A 20,182-nucleotide genomic window follows, 5' to 3' on the forward strand; every position below is an offset into this window, starting at 1 on the left:
ATCATGACAGCAGCAACCGGCGATCTTGGTGACGGGCGGCGCGAAGTCTAGACGGGGATAGATCTCGGTGATATAAGGAAGTCTCACCTTTACAAATAAGACGGACCTATCTTTTTTTTTTCTCTTAAGCCATGGCGCTCGCGTACCTGAATACCACGCTCAGCACTGTCCAGATGTCAATGTCTAATTGACATGTGTCGCCGGTCTAATAGCACTAGCTCTTTTATAGTTCCCGGGCAGTCCGGACGGTTAAAAGAAAAAAAATCGAGGCGCGCCTTGTCATCGTCGAGCACATACCAATTGGTTTGTGAATCCAAGCTGAAATTCAGTATCGTGATGGCGACCCATAAGAACTAGGATGTAGTATCTGACCTCTCAGCTGGTACCACTTACAAACAACACAACATATTAGGGGTAGTTGTTCGCGAACATGGGGGACGGTAGTTCTCGCACGCAAACGGTCTTGTATTTCTCAAACATCAAAGTCTAATCGAAATGTCACTTTGATGTCATTTGGCATACCTATAATCCTTCATCCCCATCCGCAACGCTATGGATTCATAGCACGGAGTTAAACCTAGCGTCGCTCGCTCTAGCTCCATAGATAGGCTTCGTTCGGCATGTGAAGAAATTTTTGCGCCGGGAAGAGAAGGGAGGAGATAGTATGAGAAAAGTAGCGCGAATGAAGGCGCCAATGGATCCCCCTGTTAAAATTATTCTGCATCTTGCATATGTACGTATACTGGCTATATGATCGTTTAATATACAGTAAACTTGCGCTCAAAGACGGGGCCGAGATGCTGTCGTGCCCAAGTGGAAGAAGTTTGGATCAAACCTGAGGTGATACTTGAGGGGATGACTCATGATGTGCTGGCCGTCGTTCGTTTTAGACACGGTAATCGGCAGGCCGCTCTTGAGGAGACTCGCTGACCGCCGAGCGAGGTACGGTTGGGTACTCATCTATGGATGTCCCACACGCTTCAAACGTTAGGAACGACAACCTTAGTTGCTGCTGGTATTTCGACGCCACCAACTTTACCCTTGACATCTCACAGGGCTGATGATGATGTACAAGTACCCCATATTCTTCCATCGGCGGTGCATACGTACCTAACATAGTAGTCCCCTGTCGAGCACCATTCAAGAATATCGAACTCTAGGGTCTTGTGTAGAATCTTCGAATGTTTAGCACCCTGACAAATTCACAATATCTAGAGGTCTAATAATCATAAGCCCATAATACGCAGAGCTGCCGACATCTATCAACGTGATTCTCATGCGACAATGGAGCATTGCAAGGTGTTACAGTTCAACTTGATGCAGTAATACATATATGTGATACAACCCACCTGGGATAGGCTTCAATATAGGCGACTCAGTAACAATATCGTCTTTTCTGAAAAGTATTTAGGCGTTACTATACCTTAAAATAGACATTATTAGAACTGCTAATGTAGGATAAACCCCATCCGCATAAGGATAAACATAAAACCTGAATAACAGAGATGTTCGGCATTCATAATACGAGCTGACAAAAGTCTAATGAACGGATATGTACCTTGCCGAGGGTCATGAGCGTGTGGATACTGGATAACCCCTAAAGAAAAAGAAAAGCAAAGAAAAGCATCGCCGTGGCTGGGGATCTACAAAGTAGTCGGATTAGGTTAGGTACCTTCTACATAGAAGCCTAACTTTTTCGGTGAATAATTTCCCATCCCGATAGATTCCACTTCGTGTTAGGGACTCAGCATTCCAAGGTGAGGCGAGTCCGATCCGTTAGAGCCGGGGTGGTTATCAGGGTTAGGCCCGTGATCTTGTCGTCCAAGCTTGGTTTTCGTTTGATTAAAGTGGAATCTAATCTACCAATTTCTTCTCACCGTCTTCTAGAAGAATTCCATGATCGTCTTGGCGTCTTCTCCTTTTCCTTTCGTGACCTCGCCGTCTCCGGTAGGTCGCTTTCATCGGTTCCACCATATCACCCTTCTGAATCTTAGCGTAGCCGTTTCACCAATTTTGCGCTATACAGAAAATCTGGAGATATGAGCTGATTGGACAATGGCGACCAGCACGAAAGCAGCCTGGCCGATTTGCGCGATACGTGTTCATCCGAACTTCAGGGTAGATTTCAAGGTAACTACCTAGGTAGGCTAGTTCCAGGCATCAGAATTCCAAAGCGACAAGGGCAGTTGGACGGAGGCCTATTCTCTCGGCAGACCACGGACTTCGCAACGGTTGAATATATCTTACTATCGCGCTACTATATCGCGCTACTATATCACACTACTCGATCACACTACTAGATCACACTATGTTGGGATACTATGTTGGGCATTGCAGGATCGCAATGGAAGATAAGTCGGGTATAGCTTGCGATATTACATAGTAAGTGACTAACTAGTCCATAATATATTTTTACCTAGGTAAGATATAGGTATGCGCACAGATCCAATCCTCAGCTTAATACAAAGCAGGTAAAGTAGATTACCGGTGCGCTGGGTCCAGAAATATTACCGGGAATCAACAAGCTGAAGGATGATGTATTCACCGTATAGACGAACTGCGATTCGAATCCTTCGTTCGTTGAAATGCCAGGTCCCTCTATACGGCGAGTTAGCTCATCAGTAACCGGCGACCTTGAAGTAATCCCGGAAGAAACAAAAGAGACATCTGCTTGACAGTCTACCTATCTGATTAGTGATATGTATTCTACAACATTATTGCGCTAGCAGGTATTTTCTACGTGCGGATCTTCTCCGTTAGGACCGAAAATGGCGAAAAATTGTTGCAACATTCCAATATAACAGTTATATGCCGGACAGATGCAAGCGCTCGGATATATCTCACTCGTCAGCTTCAATTATATACATGGATTTACTATATACTACTACTTACTATGCGTCTAAATCCTTTGAAAACTCCACCTTTGCCATTCTCCAATCGATGGACCAGGCTTTAACAGAGCACAAGCCCAGTTACTAGAGGTAGGTACAGATACCACCACGTGAAATGGAGTATCACAGCCCTATGAAATAATCAGGAATCGGAATAGTCTCATGCATGCGCATGTATGACCTCCAACGTGGTAAGCCACGCCGTGCACTGGCTCTACGCTCTAGCGAGTACCAGCGAGGCTGAGATCATGCGCTGATAGAAGCTAGCCGTCCTTCATGTATTGTAGATGTAGGTGTGTTGCAGGCATGCATGCCGATTCTTAGCTGCAGATGCTCGTTCCCCTCTAGGGGTTTGAACACAAGCCCTCATCAGCTGTACATCCAGGCTATGGCATCTCCTACTTACAAATTCCCTAGCGTTGTATCCCCTTAGTTGGTAACACAGTCGCAAGATCGCTCCAGCGTATACATAGAGGCAATCAACGGCTGATACATCTCGTCATTCTTGAGGCTCGGCTTATTCTCACCGCTATAATCACAAACACCGAAGGTCACGGGATATGAAGCTGAAGGAATCAGCTACTTCTTAGCAGTAACCGTGAAGATGAATAGTAATTGGGAAAACCAGCGTGACAAGATGAGGTTTGCTATTGCGGATATCACGGATCCCCCAGAAGTAAGATCGATATGCTAGGACCTTAAAGCATCCTACCTAACGTGTGGTATTGTATTGTATTGTACAATACCTACCTAGACCTTGTAGGAGGTAGGCATGTACTTACACAACACCAGCTGAACCACTTAAGTTTGGGTTCACTAGTCGGCCAATAGAGGGATGTTGATCATCCGGCTTTGAAACATCGACAGCTCATCAGATACGTGATTTCACTTGGGCCTCAGAACAGACCACCATGCAGACATCTTCCCCCGCGATATCATTCATCTTCCACGTGGGAGACAGGGGGGTCGAGCGAGATATCTCCCCTGAACACCCGTCACTGCTCGTTCAACAAGTGGTCCGAGCATACGGGCAAGATGCGTCAAACGGCGACGGACGAGGCGGTCTGATCATCGGGCACGATGGGAATCGTTACAAGTGCATGCTTGCCACGCATATGTATGTGTGGGCAAGTGAGTAAGCCAGCCTTCTTCGAGACGGGAAGTCGATACAAGCGTGCATTGCCGAACCTACTTTCACGCGAAGTTAAACATTTTCATACTAGTCTCCGTACAAAGTTGACCCGCATATGATGACATCCCACACTTTGACTGTCGTAAAAGGGCTGAATAGGTAATTGTTTTTGCGTGCTCGTGATGTATCTACAACCCTATCATCGCCAGCGACTACCTATATTATAGGTACCTATGGCATCAATACGTTGTAAAATACCGAATTATTTATCCATGAAACTACTAGGCCCTTTGTGGACGTATTCACATGTAACAGATAGAAGAGCTACGCGTCCCCTAGGCCATGCCATGCCATGGCTCAGGTCCCAAGCTCAAGACCGCAAGAAGAGGTATTCCGAGCACACCCTCTTTCCCATTGTCTCGGAGCTGACGTACCGCGCAACCATTGATCTACTGGCGATATTACCACATAGGGCCGGGATTGTGGGGGATACGCGAGGGTTAAACTTGTCTTAGTGTGCGGCGTTAACCTCGTCGTAAATTGATATCACGTCTGACAGGTACAAGGACTCGAACCACCATGGTTAGGCTTCGTTGGCACGGACCATAAGATCTCTAACGATAGTATTGGCATTAAATAAGAGCTCTTGACAAAGACCCATCTTACCTTACCCTATTCCTCGCGCAAAATTACCCATCTCCAGCTTAGCTATGCGCCAACCCCTTCTGTTATAGTCACGCGGCCACTAAAACTGACCAAAGGCGTCTATCGACTGCAGTTTGCGGTCGCTCTGACAGGTACGAACTAGTAAATGACGATCGCCCCTCACCCCCCATCGTGAATCTGAAGTGGTGGGCAGCACTCTATTATCGCGTCAAGGGCACATAACAGTAGCAGTGGGGGCTGTTCTGGCAATGATGCAGTGTATACACTACGCAGTCACACATGCATTACGAAGTGGTAATAATAATAGTAGGTAGTAGCAGTAGGTAGTAGTGGTTGCGAGATGCTAAGTGGCTGAACAAGCCACCGTCGTATTTCGAAACTCAATAACAAATACCGTCCAGGTGCATGATCGGCGCGGACCCCAAGTCTCGTTATCATACGACGCGGAACGCAAGGCCGATGTGGGATCGCACCATGGTTTGTGATGAGGGGAATAGAGTGGGATAAGGTGCCCGAAAGGCGAAAGCTGCCGAGGGAATCCGACGCTCTGGGATGCCAAGCGTCTTGATCTACAATCTTGCGACACACGTGTCCCTGGCGGCACAGTCCCAATGGTATGCGACAAAAAGCTGGGCCTGAAATGCAGCCAGATAAACTTGATGAGGGGATATCAGCCGTAATGACGGAGTACTCGACACCCTCCCTCGACCAATCCATTATCTCGATCTACTCCCCGATCCTCCAATAGAAGGCTTTCCCAAGGAGCGTACTTCCCATACTAGCCATACAGCCATGCTGATGATGTGTGTCACACAAGTCAGGGCAGAGAGGGGCAAGATCATAATAATTGGAAGACTGCAAAGAAGAAGGTGGGTAGAAGACGGTACGGCACCGTTTAGACTGGTTTGGTGATACCTACCTACCTCCTCTTCTCTGCTTCTCCTTACCTAACCTCTCATTCCCGTACCGTCATACCTATCGCCATCGCCATCCCAAACGGATATACGGAGTATAATCTCCTGGGGATCGCGCAAACCAGTTAGTGAAACACCGACGTGGCCGAAAGTCCCTTAGATAAATTTCCCTATCGTCAGCTGATGAACACCACCTCGTAACATCGGTGCTGTTAGACCCTGTCCTCTTAAAGCAAACCCTGGCTTCAATATCCGATAGCTTCCTAGATCGTAACAATGAGAACAATATGTCGTCAGTACCTAGTGTAAAAAGAGAGAGGATACGAGAGAGATAAAATCCTGTACGGCCCGCACAAACCCCAGCTCCTCGGATTTAAAACCCCTAGCAACAAAAAGGCAAAAAATTAGGCGAGTAAAAAAAGATTCATGTACTGTACATACGGACCATCTTACGTAGCAGTGCAGACAGGCTGAGTAGAACCCCAGGGGTTTGCCGCACACAAACGAAGGAGGCTGACGAATCAGTTGCTTTCAACCTGTTTGAATGCAGTTACTGACATACTATACCATGCCATACACATAACACATATATACACTACATACCTCATGTATAATGCTGGCTCAGCCCAAGCCTGTCAGCATCTAAACGCCACAACTGGACTTAGTTGCTTACAACATCATCAAGCACAACGCACGTAGGCGATATAGGCTTACGCGCGTTTGTTTCGAAGTTGCCGTTGGACGGGGATAGCGGACGGACGGACGGCCGAGCAGGTTTAACGCGCGCAAATCCATGGAGATACCTACCAAATTACTTGTCTGAGCTGTTTGCTGACTTGGGTTTACACTATCTACACGGCTAAACTCAGAGTAGAAGAGCGCTTACGAGGGGGGGCGGGCGCGCGTTGTTGACTCAGAATATTTACCTAACACTACTAAGGTACCTCGTCTACCTCCTAGTCGTCTCTTCGTATGCACTCCGTCGCAAACCGGGGATACGCATATCCGATTCATGGGAGCCTAGGACTTGGTACCCCGTCCGGGGTTTTGGGCTTTGCTTTTGGCTTGCGGGACGAGGGATTCGTTGGCGTTGGAATACGACAATGCGAGGGTAAAAAAGCGCCCCCAACTTTTTATTAATATTTAATATTTAATATTTTTTATTTCCCCCTCCGAACTACAGGTAGGTAAGTCTAATCCCGCAGATGCATCCATAGAAGGTAGGTACCTACATACATCTTACGACCAGAGAGCAACCCCTAGCCTGTCTTCTCCGGACAAACACGGAAACCTGAGGCACGAGACAAACACCGGCCGCGGGGACATCTTGCAGACCGGAGGGGGTTGTAACAGGCCGTAAAGGCGACCGCCCTGTTTGCTGTCTAGGTAGGTACCTAACCTAACCTAACCTAACCTCAGACCAAGTACAATACATATTACACGTTTACCTGGATATCGATCTGGACCTTACATATGTGTATTTGCTAACCACGTTACAATTTAGGCGCTCATCAGAGAGACCATCTTAGAAGAAAAATTGTCCGTAAAATTGATACGTCGCATACATAGACCTGCATACGGTAGCTTCCACATTAGGATGTTAAGAGAAAAAAAAAAATAAAGAATCATTTAGAAAAAGCCGTGGTTCCGTTCGTGCATCAAGTTATTAACAAACCATTCGATACTATTGTCTATTAGAGGCCACAAAGTTCTAACCATTGTTTTCTATTATTCGACTATTATTAGCAAGGACGAGACCGTACCGTATAATAGTTCTCTCTTGGCACGAAGCGATTCGATTCCAAAGCCGTGTTTGATTAATTTACAGAGCCCCGTTGATTCTTCAACATATGCATGTATGTATGTATGTTGGTGTAGGTTCTGCATTGCTTAATGGCATAGTTCTCATTGTCAAGCCATTGGCGAATAGGAAGTGAAGCGATGGCAGACGACGTCTTACTAAGTTCTAAAAATGAATGGTTATAGTTCCCCCTATACTTGACTTACACTGCCCTTGTCTTCAGGAGTTTGTTCCGACATGGTACTTGGAATTATACTTGCCTACCTAGAGCACTGAATAATGTTGCCTTGGTTAACTAACTCCTCGGAGTTGCGGAAGTAGGAAAATACTGACCCCAAAAAGCTACTCCTTGCCTAAGTCGAAGGACAGATTACTCTGCGTCTCCTTTTTAAGCCCAACTCCCTTTTTTAATGTAGAAAATCTAGTAAGTATTATATCTATAGGTACCTATACGTAGGAGGTAGCTTATAGTGTTAGGTAGGGTTACTGTTCAAGGCTCTTCAAAATACTGTTAACTATATTTTATTGGCCTGTATTGTTAGCTTCGAGTATATCCAGATCCAACGAATTTCAGCTTTTTTTTTTCTCGTTATAGTCGCTTGTGCAGTGTTTCTCCGCGGTACTAATTTTTGAACTGGAATTTATCTATAGAGGTACCTACCTAGTTTGGGAAATAGAAGCTTCTCCCATAAGCCATCAACTCCGATTTCAAGCTAAGTGTGCCTAAGACTGGATCCGGAGTTGCGATTTAGCCACTAGAAATTTTCTTCTTTTGAACAGATGTAGATTAATTCTATTTTAGACGGAAGTAAGTTTAGGTACGGATCTTCGCATGTAGAGTACTATGGGTTAAAAATAACTAGGCCCCCTTTTTTCGAGATAACTCGGATCACGATGGTTCTCTACCTACCCCTTTCCACAAACTACCGTAGGAATAAAAGGACTATGTGTTTTTGCCACCTTCAAGAGTCTTAGGCCAAGAGTTGCCTTCCATGTACTGTAAATCCGATCCAATCAAATTCAACAATATTGTCTCTGAATGAGAGTTCTGATTAGAGAAACAGGGAAACCCTCAAATCACGGCATATAGGGGTTGGGGGCTAGATAAGCGGTGTAGTTCAACACTTTAGGATTTCTGTATAGTATTCTGCATCAAAAAATTGTAGTTCTCAAATGGGAGTCTTGATTGCTTAGTCTATCTCATAAAAAGGGGCTGGTGTACCTGTCTTGCATATACTACGTGGCATAAAAAGGTAACTACATTGAGGTAACATGTAGGAAAATCTATGAGGTCTTCATACTTTTGGGGACGTAATATGATGAGTTCCACCTTGAAAACAACATAGTGGAATACTTGAGTATGCTTTGGTCGTGTTGCACCGCAGAAGGATCTGAGTTTGTTTTTTTCTTGAAGACCGACAATTAATGGATGATTTCAACGGCCTTTGTTTTGAGCCCGCATACACACCGTATCAAGAGATCTGCCATTTCTCTACGATGATATAGTCTGTCAAATAGATTGCTCTGGAACTACATGCGACCGCCTGGGTCTAGTAGGCTACCGCAGATATGCGATGGCAGATATTAACTAAAGAAAATCATGGCTGTCGACTGGATCATATAACCCACGTGGTCAAAGTTTGAGGATTAGAGGGTAACGTGCATAAATGCTACCGCGACAGCCGCGAATCTGTTGCGGGTACTGTTCACGACATGTCTGCGCCCGCCGGTACTTGGGTGGAAATGATAAAGTTTTCCATCATGGCCTGGCCTCCGCCCCCATGTTTCGTCGCATGGATTCCGCCCGTACCCGACGTCCTGCCGCGTCCCGCAGGTTGGGGGCCGGCGCCGATGTTACCTTCGCGGTGCTTGACAACGAGGCACAATACACGTCCATAGATAGAAAATCCCTCGTACGAGATGTCCATAGCCAGTTTTTTCTTATCATCGTCGTTCTCGACATTGCTACCCTCCGGCAGCGCTGGTGCCTCCCCTCTGCGTTTCTTGGCCGGTGGCGGCCGCGTGCTAGCGTCGTTATTTGGTTCATCCTCCTCCTCATCATGATCATCATCAACGAATAGGCCGTCATCCTCACCGTCTTGGCTATCAGATAAAATCTCCACATCATTGGTTTGTTGATCATTTACGTCGCGATCTGCGTCTGCGTCTGCTTCTGTATCTGCATCTGTGTTCCTGCGGCCGCGCTTGGGTCGCCTGCCGCTGCTAGTACCCGTCGCGGTTTCGTCTACCGCCGGAATGGCGGCCAAGGTAGCAGCGGTATCTTCATTGTCGCTCTCTTCATGCCTAATTTGTGGACCAAGTTCTGTTGTAGCATCGACGTCGATAGGTGCATCGTTCATCTCACCAATCAGACGACCCGAATTTGATGTAAGTCTTGTTTGCGTGGTGTCATGGAAGTGCTTATGTTTTGTGAGGAGCGCGTGGCGGGTAGCAGTCTCGGTGAGGAATATGGATACCTCGAAATCATCTGTAAGGTGTTACATACTGTGGGACAGTCTAGGTACTCTCTCTCTCTCTCTCTACGTTTTTGAGTTTGTTGTAGGTGATGATGATGGCATTGAACAGCTGAGCTAGATACCTCTAACCTAATACACAGAATCCAGAATACGGAATACGGAATCTATGTAATGCAGACTCACCTTCGACCACTACATCCTTGATCCCTTTCTTCTTGGTACTCTTTTTTCGACTTCGTTCTCGCTCCTCGCGCAATTTGGGTAATACAAGCGGTCTCACGCTCTCGATAACTCTCGTTAATACGGGATTTCTCGGGTTAAGGAGCCAAGTATGAACAAGTGCAGGGTTGTCAAGGTATATGCGGCATTCTAGTACCGAATATTTGGTTATGCGGAGGTAACGGCGGATTGGCGCCATGGTAGGATGGAGCGTGACGCATTTCGCAAAATGAAATTGGTGCCTGAAAGGTTTGTTTTTATTATTAGATAAAATGTAGGGGAAATGTATGTAATCATCTAAGATGAAAGCCGTGAATGAGATGATCTCATTGAGATCAACTCCCTCTCCTTCTTATCGATAATGATTGATAACAAGAAAGCAGTATGTGGCTGAGGCTGGGCTCAGTCTGTCCTCAGCCACGTGCCCGGAAGTGCATAGTGGGTATTACTGAGTTTTGGTGGGAGGAGCCCACTCGTTAGAAAACGTTCCTAATACAACTTCAGTGCCTAAATGATTTGCAGCTTCCTACGAATATCCTTAATAACTATATGCTTTACTAGATTTGAGAGTAATTATTCCTACTGATACAGCTTCCCTAGGCTGTTTAAAAGTTTATATGAGCTGTATTCTGCTACCGTAGTGATAGGGTCGCGGATGCATACCTTAGCTTCTTTACAACCCTCGTTCTTCTGAATAAGCACGCATATCCTTCATGCATTTTATATATATTCTTTTAGCCTTGCGTTCGTACTTCATTAGCAGTGTTTGCCGTCTTCTGGTTCAGGTAATACCTGGAAATATTCAAAGTTAGCACGCAGGCCCTCTTACTCGCATAAGCAGCGTTAAAATGGCGTAAAATCATACTTTTAGTGGTTATTCCACGGCGGCGAATAATTTATATGGTTCGAATATGCGATATTCTTAATCCTGCACTAACCTTTGGTATTGAGACCAGGCTCCATTTTGAACGGGTCAAAAGCGGAATATTCTTCCCCCAATTTCTTGAATAGGGGTGGTCACGATATGGATAGGCATCTTCCCGACTCTGACGAAATAGGCCGAACCCCCTGGGAACCACGGCCAGATATATTGTTAACAGTAAACCCTGGTAATTAGGTGGCCTTTGTAGCAATCAGCTCTCCTATTCCTGCAATCGGGACTCCGCTCATAATCTCAAATACTGCCACAGTTGCACCGAAATCTCTTCGGATCCAGTTGCGCAGCTCGACTGCCATCAATGAGTCGACTCCATAATCCGACAAGCCTTTGCGGGCATCTACCTCCTCAATTTCCACGCCTAATGCTCTAGCGAGTTTGTTCTTCAGGGCGCTGACAACGACGGCACTACGTTCCTGAGATGAGCTGGCCTGCTTAAACAACATTGACGGGTCGAGGTCTGTTGACGGCCTTGATGTAGCCACAGCGGCAGCGGCATGCCTGCCATTACTGCCTCGCGGGATGTATAAGCCCTCAAACCCGGCTACCAGCGGTCTTGTCAGGAACGCCGGGATTTCCTCGCCCTGCGCTCGGAAGTGGCCTGGTATGACGGCCCCGACAAGGACCTGGCTCTTTCGTTCCCTAGCCTCGGCATCAGGGTCACAGAAATGTTGTAGCAGCGCGACAAGATCCTCTTCTTCTACTGGATCCATGTCCCTCGATTTCTCTCGGTGGCGGCGGTAATCTGCGCGCTCAGCAACAATGCCAATTGTCCGCATCCATCCCAGATCGAGCGCCACGGATGCTGGGTGGCCAGCTAGGGTACGGACGTATGCCAAGGCGTCCTGAAAGGCACACCCGGCGGCATAGTTGGACTGTGCGATGGGTCCGTAAACACCCGCAAGAGACGAGAGGAGAATGAAAAAATCAAGATTGCTGGGGAGCAGAGTGTGGAGATTCCAAGAAGTGTCAACCTTGGACTGGATAGTTGTCATCCATTGTATGTGGCTCATGTTCTCGAAGATGGCATCCTGCATGCACACTAGTCAGTTACGAATATTCTATGTTGTTAAGGAAGGGTATAAACAGCATACTTGAAGTGCCATGGCAGCATTGATACAGCCGCGGATTGGAGGCAATGTATTTTCACACTCTTCAAGCAATGCCGAGAGATCTGCGGCTGAGGACACGTCGCAACGGCGAGTTATTAAGCGAATGCCTTTGCTTTCAAGTTCTGCCACGGTTTTCGCGGCTTCATTAGAAGAGACCCCCGATCTGGAGGGGACGATCAGGGTCTTAGCACCTCGTTCTGCCATCCAACGGAGAATGAACCGGCCGAGGCCTCCAAACCCGCCAACAACGATATACGAAGCGCTGGTGTCGAACTTCCAGTCTTTTTTGCGGATTGAGTATGCCTGAAAGAGGTATCAATTACCGACACTTCTTGGACACGTTGGGCTGCATAAAGGGGCTTCTATATCTTACCGAAACTTTATCTGTCTGTCCCATGGTGACGACAATTCTCCCCATGTTCCTCCCGCTCTGCATATTTCGGAATGCCCCCTCGATTTTTCCTACGGGGTATAAATTCAGGGGACCCGGAGTTGGAATTTGCCCGTTCCCTACTAACTCTAATATCTTTGCGATCAGAGCTCTCGTCAACTTCGCGTTGGATAGTGAAATAGGAAGCAAGTCGACAGCCGCGAAGCTCACGTTCTTCACGAATCCAGCCATAGGAAGGGCCGAGTTCCTGCTAATGTCGACCTTGCCCAGTTCGACAAATCGTCCATACGCTGCTATGCACTCCCAACTCGCTCGAAGACCGTCACCTGAGAGGGAGTTGAGAACAACATCGACACCGCGCCCGCCTGTTACGCGCAAAACTCCACGCGCGAAGCTATTATCGCGGCTGTAAAATATATGGTCATCGGGAATACCGAAGCGGTCTATAAGCAGCTGCTTCTTGTCGTTGAAGCCGACCGTGGCAAAGACCTCGGCACCCAATAGCCGTTGCGCTATTGCGACGGCCATCTGGCCTGTACTGCCGGCCGCCGCGTGGATTAGGATCTTTTCACCAGGCTGCAGCCGTGCCACGTTGACAAGGGCATGATAGGCTGTCATACCGGGATTTATGGCCGAGACAGACTCGTAGAGCGAGAGTCCGTCCGGCACCTTAAGCACCGCGTGTGCGGGGCCCCGCGGATGGCTCCGCATGCACCCTGTCGCGACCATGACCACACGATCCCCTACATGCAAGCCGTACTCTACAGGGCAGTCGGGCCCAAGACGTGTTATGGTGCCTGCGCTCTCAAATCCCAAACTCTCTTGAGAGTCGAGGCGGCCCAAAGCGATCAAGACGTCGCGGAAGCTGACAGGCCAGGCTGCCGCTTCAATCTCGACCTCGCGAGCCTGGAGGACGTCAGGCCGTACAGGGTCGTCCGGGATGAATTTGAGAGTATCCAGCAAGCCTGGAGTCCCCACACCCAGCTTTAAGCGTGGCCCGGGCTGCCATCTCCGTGGTCGGACACGGGGGACAATGCTGTCAACACGCTCTTGGTCCAGCTCTAACTCTCGGGTCAGCCTTCCGACGTGCAACTTGCCGTCCCGCACGATAAACTCCAGCTCTGCCGATGCTGGCTCGTCCACAAAGCACGACTGTAAAACTTGAGCTGCATAACTGGCTTCGCTTCTAAGCCCGCCGGATTCAATGGTGACGGAAACAATGTGTTTGCTGCTCTCCTCGGTACGGATACCCCGGAGGAACCCGGCGGCTATCGCGTATTGTGGGGAGAATTTGTTGGGATATACCGGTGATGTTAGCCAAAGCAAATTTTGTACGCGTTGAATCAGCGCGCGGATTGCTTGAAAGTTTGATTCAGATATGCTGGCGAGAAAGGTCGCGCCAACTTCAAGCAGTGACACAACCGTGTCGGTGAGTGACGGCTTCCACTCGTTCCCCGTAACGTATTCTAAAGAAATGATTCGCGAATGCGGATATTGTTGTCCAATAGCGGCTGCGACCTGTCGCTGTACAGCAGAGTCCAAGTCGATGAGAATATCTAATTTAGGCTTGGAACCGGTTGGCGTTCCGTTGCATTGATATGTTCCCAATCCCCCGTTTGGGCGCGGGTATCTAGCAACCGCCGTTGAAATGACGATGCTGCTGAACCACGCGCCTTCGATTTGTGAATTCTTCAGAGTCAGGTCGACCCCAGAAAAGCCTGTTTCGCACAGAAGCTCACCCCAACGCTCTAGCGTCACCAGGGGTGTGTGCCGCCGCCACTCCTCCGTCCCCATCCACCAACCCTCCAGCAGCCCAAATCCTACGTTAATACAGGCGCTCTGTGGCGCCGTTATCTCTTGCAGCAAAAGGTGTCCGCCGGGTTTTAATAACTTGCGGACCCGGCCCAGAGTGGCCGCGAGATCAGCGGTTGCGTGTAGAACACTTCCTGCCACAACAAGGTCATATTGGCCTTCGGAGCTCTCGAATCCTGCTTGTTCTACCGACTCTTTCTCCAGGTCAAACGTCCGGAAGACAATTCGATCCTCTTTGGCCCCATTATGGGTTTCAGCCGAGACGAACTCCGTCCTAGCCACTTCGAAGAAAGCCGGCGAGATATCTGTGTACACGTATTCGCTGAACCTTTTTTTTTGAGAACCGGTCCCTTTTTCCAGATTCCACAGAGCGTTCAACATCAGACGTGCCATGCCGCCTGTGCCTGTGCCAACCTCTAAGATGCGCAAGGTTGGATTCTCGTGCGTGAGCAAGTCCACAAACGCCTTAAGCCGCCCATCGTGGCCGTGATGGCGGAAGAGCAGGTCGTAGAAAGACTCTGCTGCCCCTGTGGAGAAGAGAAGGTCCAGTGGGTCCGTCTTACCGCGAAGGACAGATGGCAAGGCGCGCGCGACGAGAGGTAAGACACGGCACTCCGGTAATTCTGTTTCGCATTCTTGGAGCAGCCATTCGAGTGCCGGTCCGGCGACTTTCTCATCGAGTTCCCGATTTTCGACGATGTGTCTGAGCAAATACGCATATTTACGTATATGGCCGGGGCTCGCGGCGATCTCTTCGGGCGAAACTTGCTTGAGAGCGTTGCGTGCGGCCATGCAGACCGCCATTTCCGCCCGAAGATACACTTTTCCCAGTCTATCAGGGGTTGAGCTACCTTCACCGTCACTTGAAGCAGCTGCGTCGCGCAGCACCGTCTGTAGCTCTGTCGCGCTCAGTGTGCTCAGCTGCGACTTCCACGCCACGGTGTAAAGCAGAGGCCGGCCTGCATTTGTCTCGTCCCTGATGGTAGGGGATAGTCTAGCCACTTCAGCCGCAGCGAGATGTTCCATATCACAGAGCGGCGAGCCATCGTCACTCAACGCGTATACGGTGCCCTGCACGCCTGTTGAACCCCCGGAGCCGTCGTTGCGTGCCATGAAGCTCACTCTCACAGATCGTGTTGACGCATGCCAGACTCGAGCAGAAAACCACGCATTGGCGAGCCGCTGCGGCACTAGTGTCGATACGGGACTGGTGAGCCCCCGGGATACTTGTACAAAGATGAGTTGCATCAGTGTGTCGAGAATGGCCGGATGTACAGGGCTCTGAGTCAGCTCTCGTAGTTCCACCGGGATTTGAGCCATGTCGACACGAGCGGCTGCAGTCATGTGCCCATCCCAGGCAATGCTTGTCAGTAAACGGAACGACTCGCCATACGCGTTACCATGGTCGCATGTAAAGTCGTAAAATGCCTGGCTGTCGACAGCTAACGAACATGAGTCTTCAGCCCGGCGCCCGGTGTCGTGGATACGCTGCTGTTCCAGTACTTTCTCGCGCCCTCCGTCCACCTGGGCATGTGGCTGGTTTGCATCCTCGTGCTGGAGTTGGACGTCGGCCCGAAAACACTCCGTCCAGATGTCCTTGGAATATGAGAATATCCTAACACCGTACCATGTCGATTCTTTCTCATGTGGTTTCTGGATTGGATCCAACCTTAATTCGGTCTCGGTAGCATCTGCCGCTGTCTCGCCCACAACAACCGGAGAAATAAACATGGCAGTCTTGAACATGATGCCCGCGATGGCGCGTCTGTTTGTGGTCGAGGATGCTACTTGGTATACGGCTTCGATGGCCATGACCAGCATGCCTGCTCCAGGTAAGATGGTTGTGCCGCTGACCTTTGGGATACGTGGCGTCGGTTAGCGGATGCAAAGAATGGATAAGGAACAGGGTAGAGGAGGCTGTACTCACGATGTGATCAGCTAGCCAGGGAATTGTCTCAATGGACAACCAATTCCTCCACCTAGGCTGTAGCGGATTCCAGTCATGCGCCTGTCTTCCAAGAAGGTATCCTGGAGAGGACTGCCGGAATCGGAAGCCTTTACTGAGCCGCGGTTCGTGCCAGTAGCGCCGGGTATGGTCAAATGGATACGGTGGACAGTCGACTAAAACTGGCAGCTGCCCCTTAGTATGGCCATTGGCAGCCATTATTGACAACGGCAGACCATTGCAGAACAAGCTTCCTAGCAGAGATAGTACAGTATTTGTTGGAGATTTCAGGCGAGTGAGAGCGGAGTGATAACGCTGGGAGGGAGCCGTACCGACCACCGAGCGCTTTAACGCGCCGTGCGGGCCAATTTCGACCAGATCAGTAACAGGGATGTTCTCGGTCAAGTGCCGGATTGCATCCACAAATCTTACTGGCGAAACAAGGTTATCGGCCCAGTACTGGGGCTTTGTGAGAACCTCACGTTCTATAGGCTTACCGGTAACGGAACTGATCATGGCGATACCAGAACCAGACAGGTTACTTTGCTCGTTGAGAGAGCTCATCAACTGGATGTATTCGACTGTGATGGCGCGCATGGCTGGAGAGTGATATGCAACACCCGTGTTAACTGTATGTGCAAAAACCCCCTCTTCATCCAGCAGCTCCTTCAGAGCGGCTATGTTGTTAGCCGGCCCAGATAGTGTAAGGTTGGTGGGGCTGTTCAGACAAGCGACGTGAATACCAGTAGCAGCGCTGCCGCCGCCATCGCGCTTTGATTCTACTCCCAGCTTTTCGAGATATGCAGGGATTTCTACTTCCGTCAGGTTGACAGACATCATTGCACCTGGTGTCTCCGTCGTCGAGCGAAGTTTCCCGGCAAGGAGCCCCCTGAAGTAGGCAACTTTGCAAGCCGATCTTCTCGATAGGGCTCCAGCAGCATATGCGGCAGCGATTTCACCGCTGGAGTGTCCAACTACGGCTACTGTACTCAACTTGAAACTTATGAGAAGATCGACCAGGGCTATCTGAAGGATGGTGCAAAGCAGCTGGCTAAGTTCTGGGTCGTGAATTCGATCCTGTTCACGGAGACCAACTGTGATCCATGCGCATAATTAGCCAGGATACCTCTTCCGACTGGATGTCTTCCCGAAAGAGTGACCTGCTTCTCTAGTATACGGAATGGACTTACAGAACACCGACTATCCACACCCGAGGTCAGCCAGAATTTCATCAGATCGTTCCAGACTTTCCTTAAAGATAGGGTATTGCAGCAGCTCCATTCCCATGCCCATGTATTGGGCCCCTTGTCCAGTAAATACAAGCGCGATTCTGGGTTCTCCAGGCGATACCCGTACCGGCTGGGATACAGGAAAACCTCTTGTTGTGTAACCAGCCCCTGAATCTTCTCCAATGACAGCAAAAGCACGCCATGGCAAAATGCTCCGCCTTGAAGCTAGTGTGTAGGCTAACTGGTCCAGCTTGTACCTATCGCCGGCGACATGAGCATCATGGTATTCCTGGTAAGCCGACAGCATGCGACGCAAGGCATTTGCATCTGCGGCGGTCCAGAGTAGGAGTTTCGCCTTTGGGCCTCCGGTGTGCTGGCTGTATTCTTTCTCACCTCTAACGTTATTTGGGTAATTTGATATAGTTGTCGTGTTGTTGTATGCAGGGGTGACATCGCCCGCGCTGGCGAGTGAAGCAGGCTGGACGCAGTGGTGGTAGCCATTCAACCCTCGGCTCCTCAAGAAATTCATCGGGTCGTCAAGGATTACGTGGGAATTAGAACCACCAGAACCGAAGCAGTTGACAGACACACGCCGGAGCCCAGGGACTGGCCAGGGAATGCACTTGGTGGGCACCTGCAAAATTTGTATCACTCAACCGGGCTAGACGGCGACGGCTGGATTGGGAGGAAAGGGAAATGGACACCTACCTCGACATTGTAGAACTCTGCATCGATCTCCGGGTTCATGGCCTCAAAAAGCGCTGTCGGGGGGATAATGCCCTTCTCAACTACCAAGATGGCCTTGAGGAGGCTGGCAAGTCCACTCGCTCCTTCAAGATGGCCAATATTTGGCTTCACCGTCCCGCTACTTCCATGTCAGAGGCTTTCTTCAGTTCAATTGGAGAAGAGTGGCCAAGACTTGGCCTTTGCTTACACATATAGCGGTTCCGAGGGAGACCTGGACGCCCTGAATACCTTCCCAATAGCCGTCATTTCGGTAGGGTCCACCAGTCGGCGTCCCAGTCCCTATAGAAGAACAAGTCAAAGTTATAAACGATCCTGCAAAAGTTGCACTAGAGCCCAAAGCACTTTACTCACCGTGCGCCTCGACGTATCTCGTGCTGGCAAAGTCAAGGCCTGCCTTCTCATACACATGTCGAATGAGAAGCTCCTGTGCATCCGCGCTCGGTTGCGTTAGCACGGGCGTTCGTCCGTCTTGATTGGAGCCCGATGCCCTGATCACCGAACGTATGACATCGCCGTTGTCGAGGGCGTCTCGGAGTGGCTTGACAACCAACGCCACGACCCCTTCTCCTCTCGCGTATCCGTTCGCACGGGCATCAAAGCTGAAGCATTTGCTATCTGGAGACAGCACATTCATGTTGGCCATGAAAAGCGAACTCTCGGGGCTTAGTAGAAGGTTAGATCCAACCACAAGGGCCTGAACCAGTATGGTCATCTTGTGTTAGCGTGCTATCGCCTCTGGGCAGCTATTCTTTACCGCCTTACGGTAGAACATGCCGAGTAAGAGTGAGGGAACATGCAGCAAAATTTAAAACAACTTGCACCACGGATGCTAACATACCATAGTTGCGTCTCCTCCACGCATTGCCTTGCAAGCCATGTCCAGCGCCATCATACTGCTCGAGCAAGCAGCATTGACGTGCATACTTGGCCCGCGCAGTTGGAAATGCCAACTCACGCGGTTTGCCAACAGAGATGGCGCTAATCCCTTGATTGCTTGCCGCGGCATTGCATCGGGGTCCTTGGTCAACATGTGCAAGTAATCGTCGAACATGGATGCTCCAAACACGCCCGTCAGACTGTCGCGGAGAGACTCTATGGGTATTCCAGCTATGGATGAGCGATACGAGTCAGCTTCTATAGATATCCTTACATCCTCCGTTATAGTGGGGGAGTGCGAGGATAGAAAGGGGATTCGCTGCTGGCAGCATCAAGGCGTAGCAGACACCAAACATCACAACACTTACCATTTTCAAAGGCCAGGTAAGAAGCTTCTAGGACCCATCGCTGTTGTGGATCGATTGCGGCTGCGTCCTTGGCCGTAATCGAGAAGAATGGCGCGTCAAATACGCCTGGGTCACCTTTGGTGAAATGGGCCCCGAGGGTCCGCAGCTGGAGGCATTTTCGTTAACACGGTTACGGGTTTAAGTATAAGATTTGTTTAACGAACCGTATTCGGCTTGTCTGAGGTTCCGTCGATGAACGAGTCAACCTTGGCGCGGTCTCCTGGCCAGGCGCTCATCAGGCTTCTTCGCTCCTCCATTACCTTCCAGAGGCTTTCGTCGTCAACGGCGTCCTGTGGCAGTTTGAACGAGAACCCAACGATGGCGAAAGCATCGTCTAAATCGTTTGGTGAGCCCATGGTCCCAGAGGATGGTAAGTTTGAGTACAGGGGCAGTACGGCAATGGAGAAGCTACGAATGTGTAGTTCGGGGAATGCTTTACAGTAAAGGGGGAAGACGCGAAAGGTCCCGATTCAATCCAGTGCCTTATCAACCATCATCTACCTCCAGAACGTAATCGGGCTAGATGCTTACCCTGAGTTCATAGACTCTCTACTCTCAACTGGCGTTGCCGATCTTCGGTGTGCGATTTCCAGCTTAGTTCAATAGAAGATGTCTGCGCCACACAA

General features: G+C 49.4%; 2 protein-coding genes across 2 annotated transcripts; both read right to left on the minus strand.

Annotated features, from left to right (window-relative positions):
* Nucleotides 1–8,564: 8,564 nt before the first annotated feature.
* On the minus strand, nt 8,565–10,490 carry F4812DRAFT_444231 (uncharacterized protein). The gene is made up of 2 exons (XM_047935482.1): nt 10,065–10,490; nt 8,565–9,892 (listed from the first exon to the last, which is right to left on the minus strand). The coding sequence occupies exons 1-2, from the start codon at nt 10,297–10,299 to the stop codon at nt 9,111–9,113; spliced, it is 1,017 nt and encodes a 338-aa protein (XP_047786338.1). The 5' UTR covers nt 10,300–10,490; the 3' UTR covers nt 8,565–9,110.
* A 723-nt stretch (nt 10,491–11,213) lies between these two features.
* F4812DRAFT_453148 (uncharacterized protein) lies at nt 11,214–19,912 on the minus strand (the record flags this gene model as incomplete). The annotated part of the gene is made up of 11 exons (XM_047936441.1): nt 11,214–12,068; nt 12,132–12,452; nt 12,523–16,206; nt 16,280–17,391; nt 17,506–18,160; nt 18,235–18,391; nt 18,461–18,552; nt 18,638–18,967; nt 19,112–19,380; nt 19,518–19,662; nt 19,721–19,912. The coding sequence occupies 11 exons, from the start codon at nt 19,910–19,912 to the stop codon at nt 11,214–11,216; spliced, it is 7,812 nt and encodes a 2,603-aa protein (XP_047786339.1).
* Nucleotides 19,913–20,182: the final 270 nt, after the last annotated feature.

Source organism: Daldinia caldariorum, assembly GCF_022478825.1.
Source record: "Daldinia caldariorum strain CBS 122874 unplaced genomic scaffold F4812scaffold_22, whole genome shotgun sequence".
Classification (NCBI taxonomy): domain Eukaryota; kingdom Fungi; phylum Ascomycota; class Sordariomycetes; order Xylariales; family Hypoxylaceae; genus Daldinia; species Daldinia caldariorum.

Excerpts from the sequence above, each read along its gene's own strand:
- F4812DRAFT_444231 (XM_047935482.1), bottom strand. The coding sequence starts at position 10,299 with ATGGCGCCAATCCGCCGTTACCTCCGCATAACCAAATATTCGGTACTA. Across the intron at positions 9,893-10,064 it reads CAAGGATGTAGTGGTCGAAG|ATGATTTCGAGGTATCCATA; the intron begins GTGAGTCTGCAT and ends AACACCTTACAG.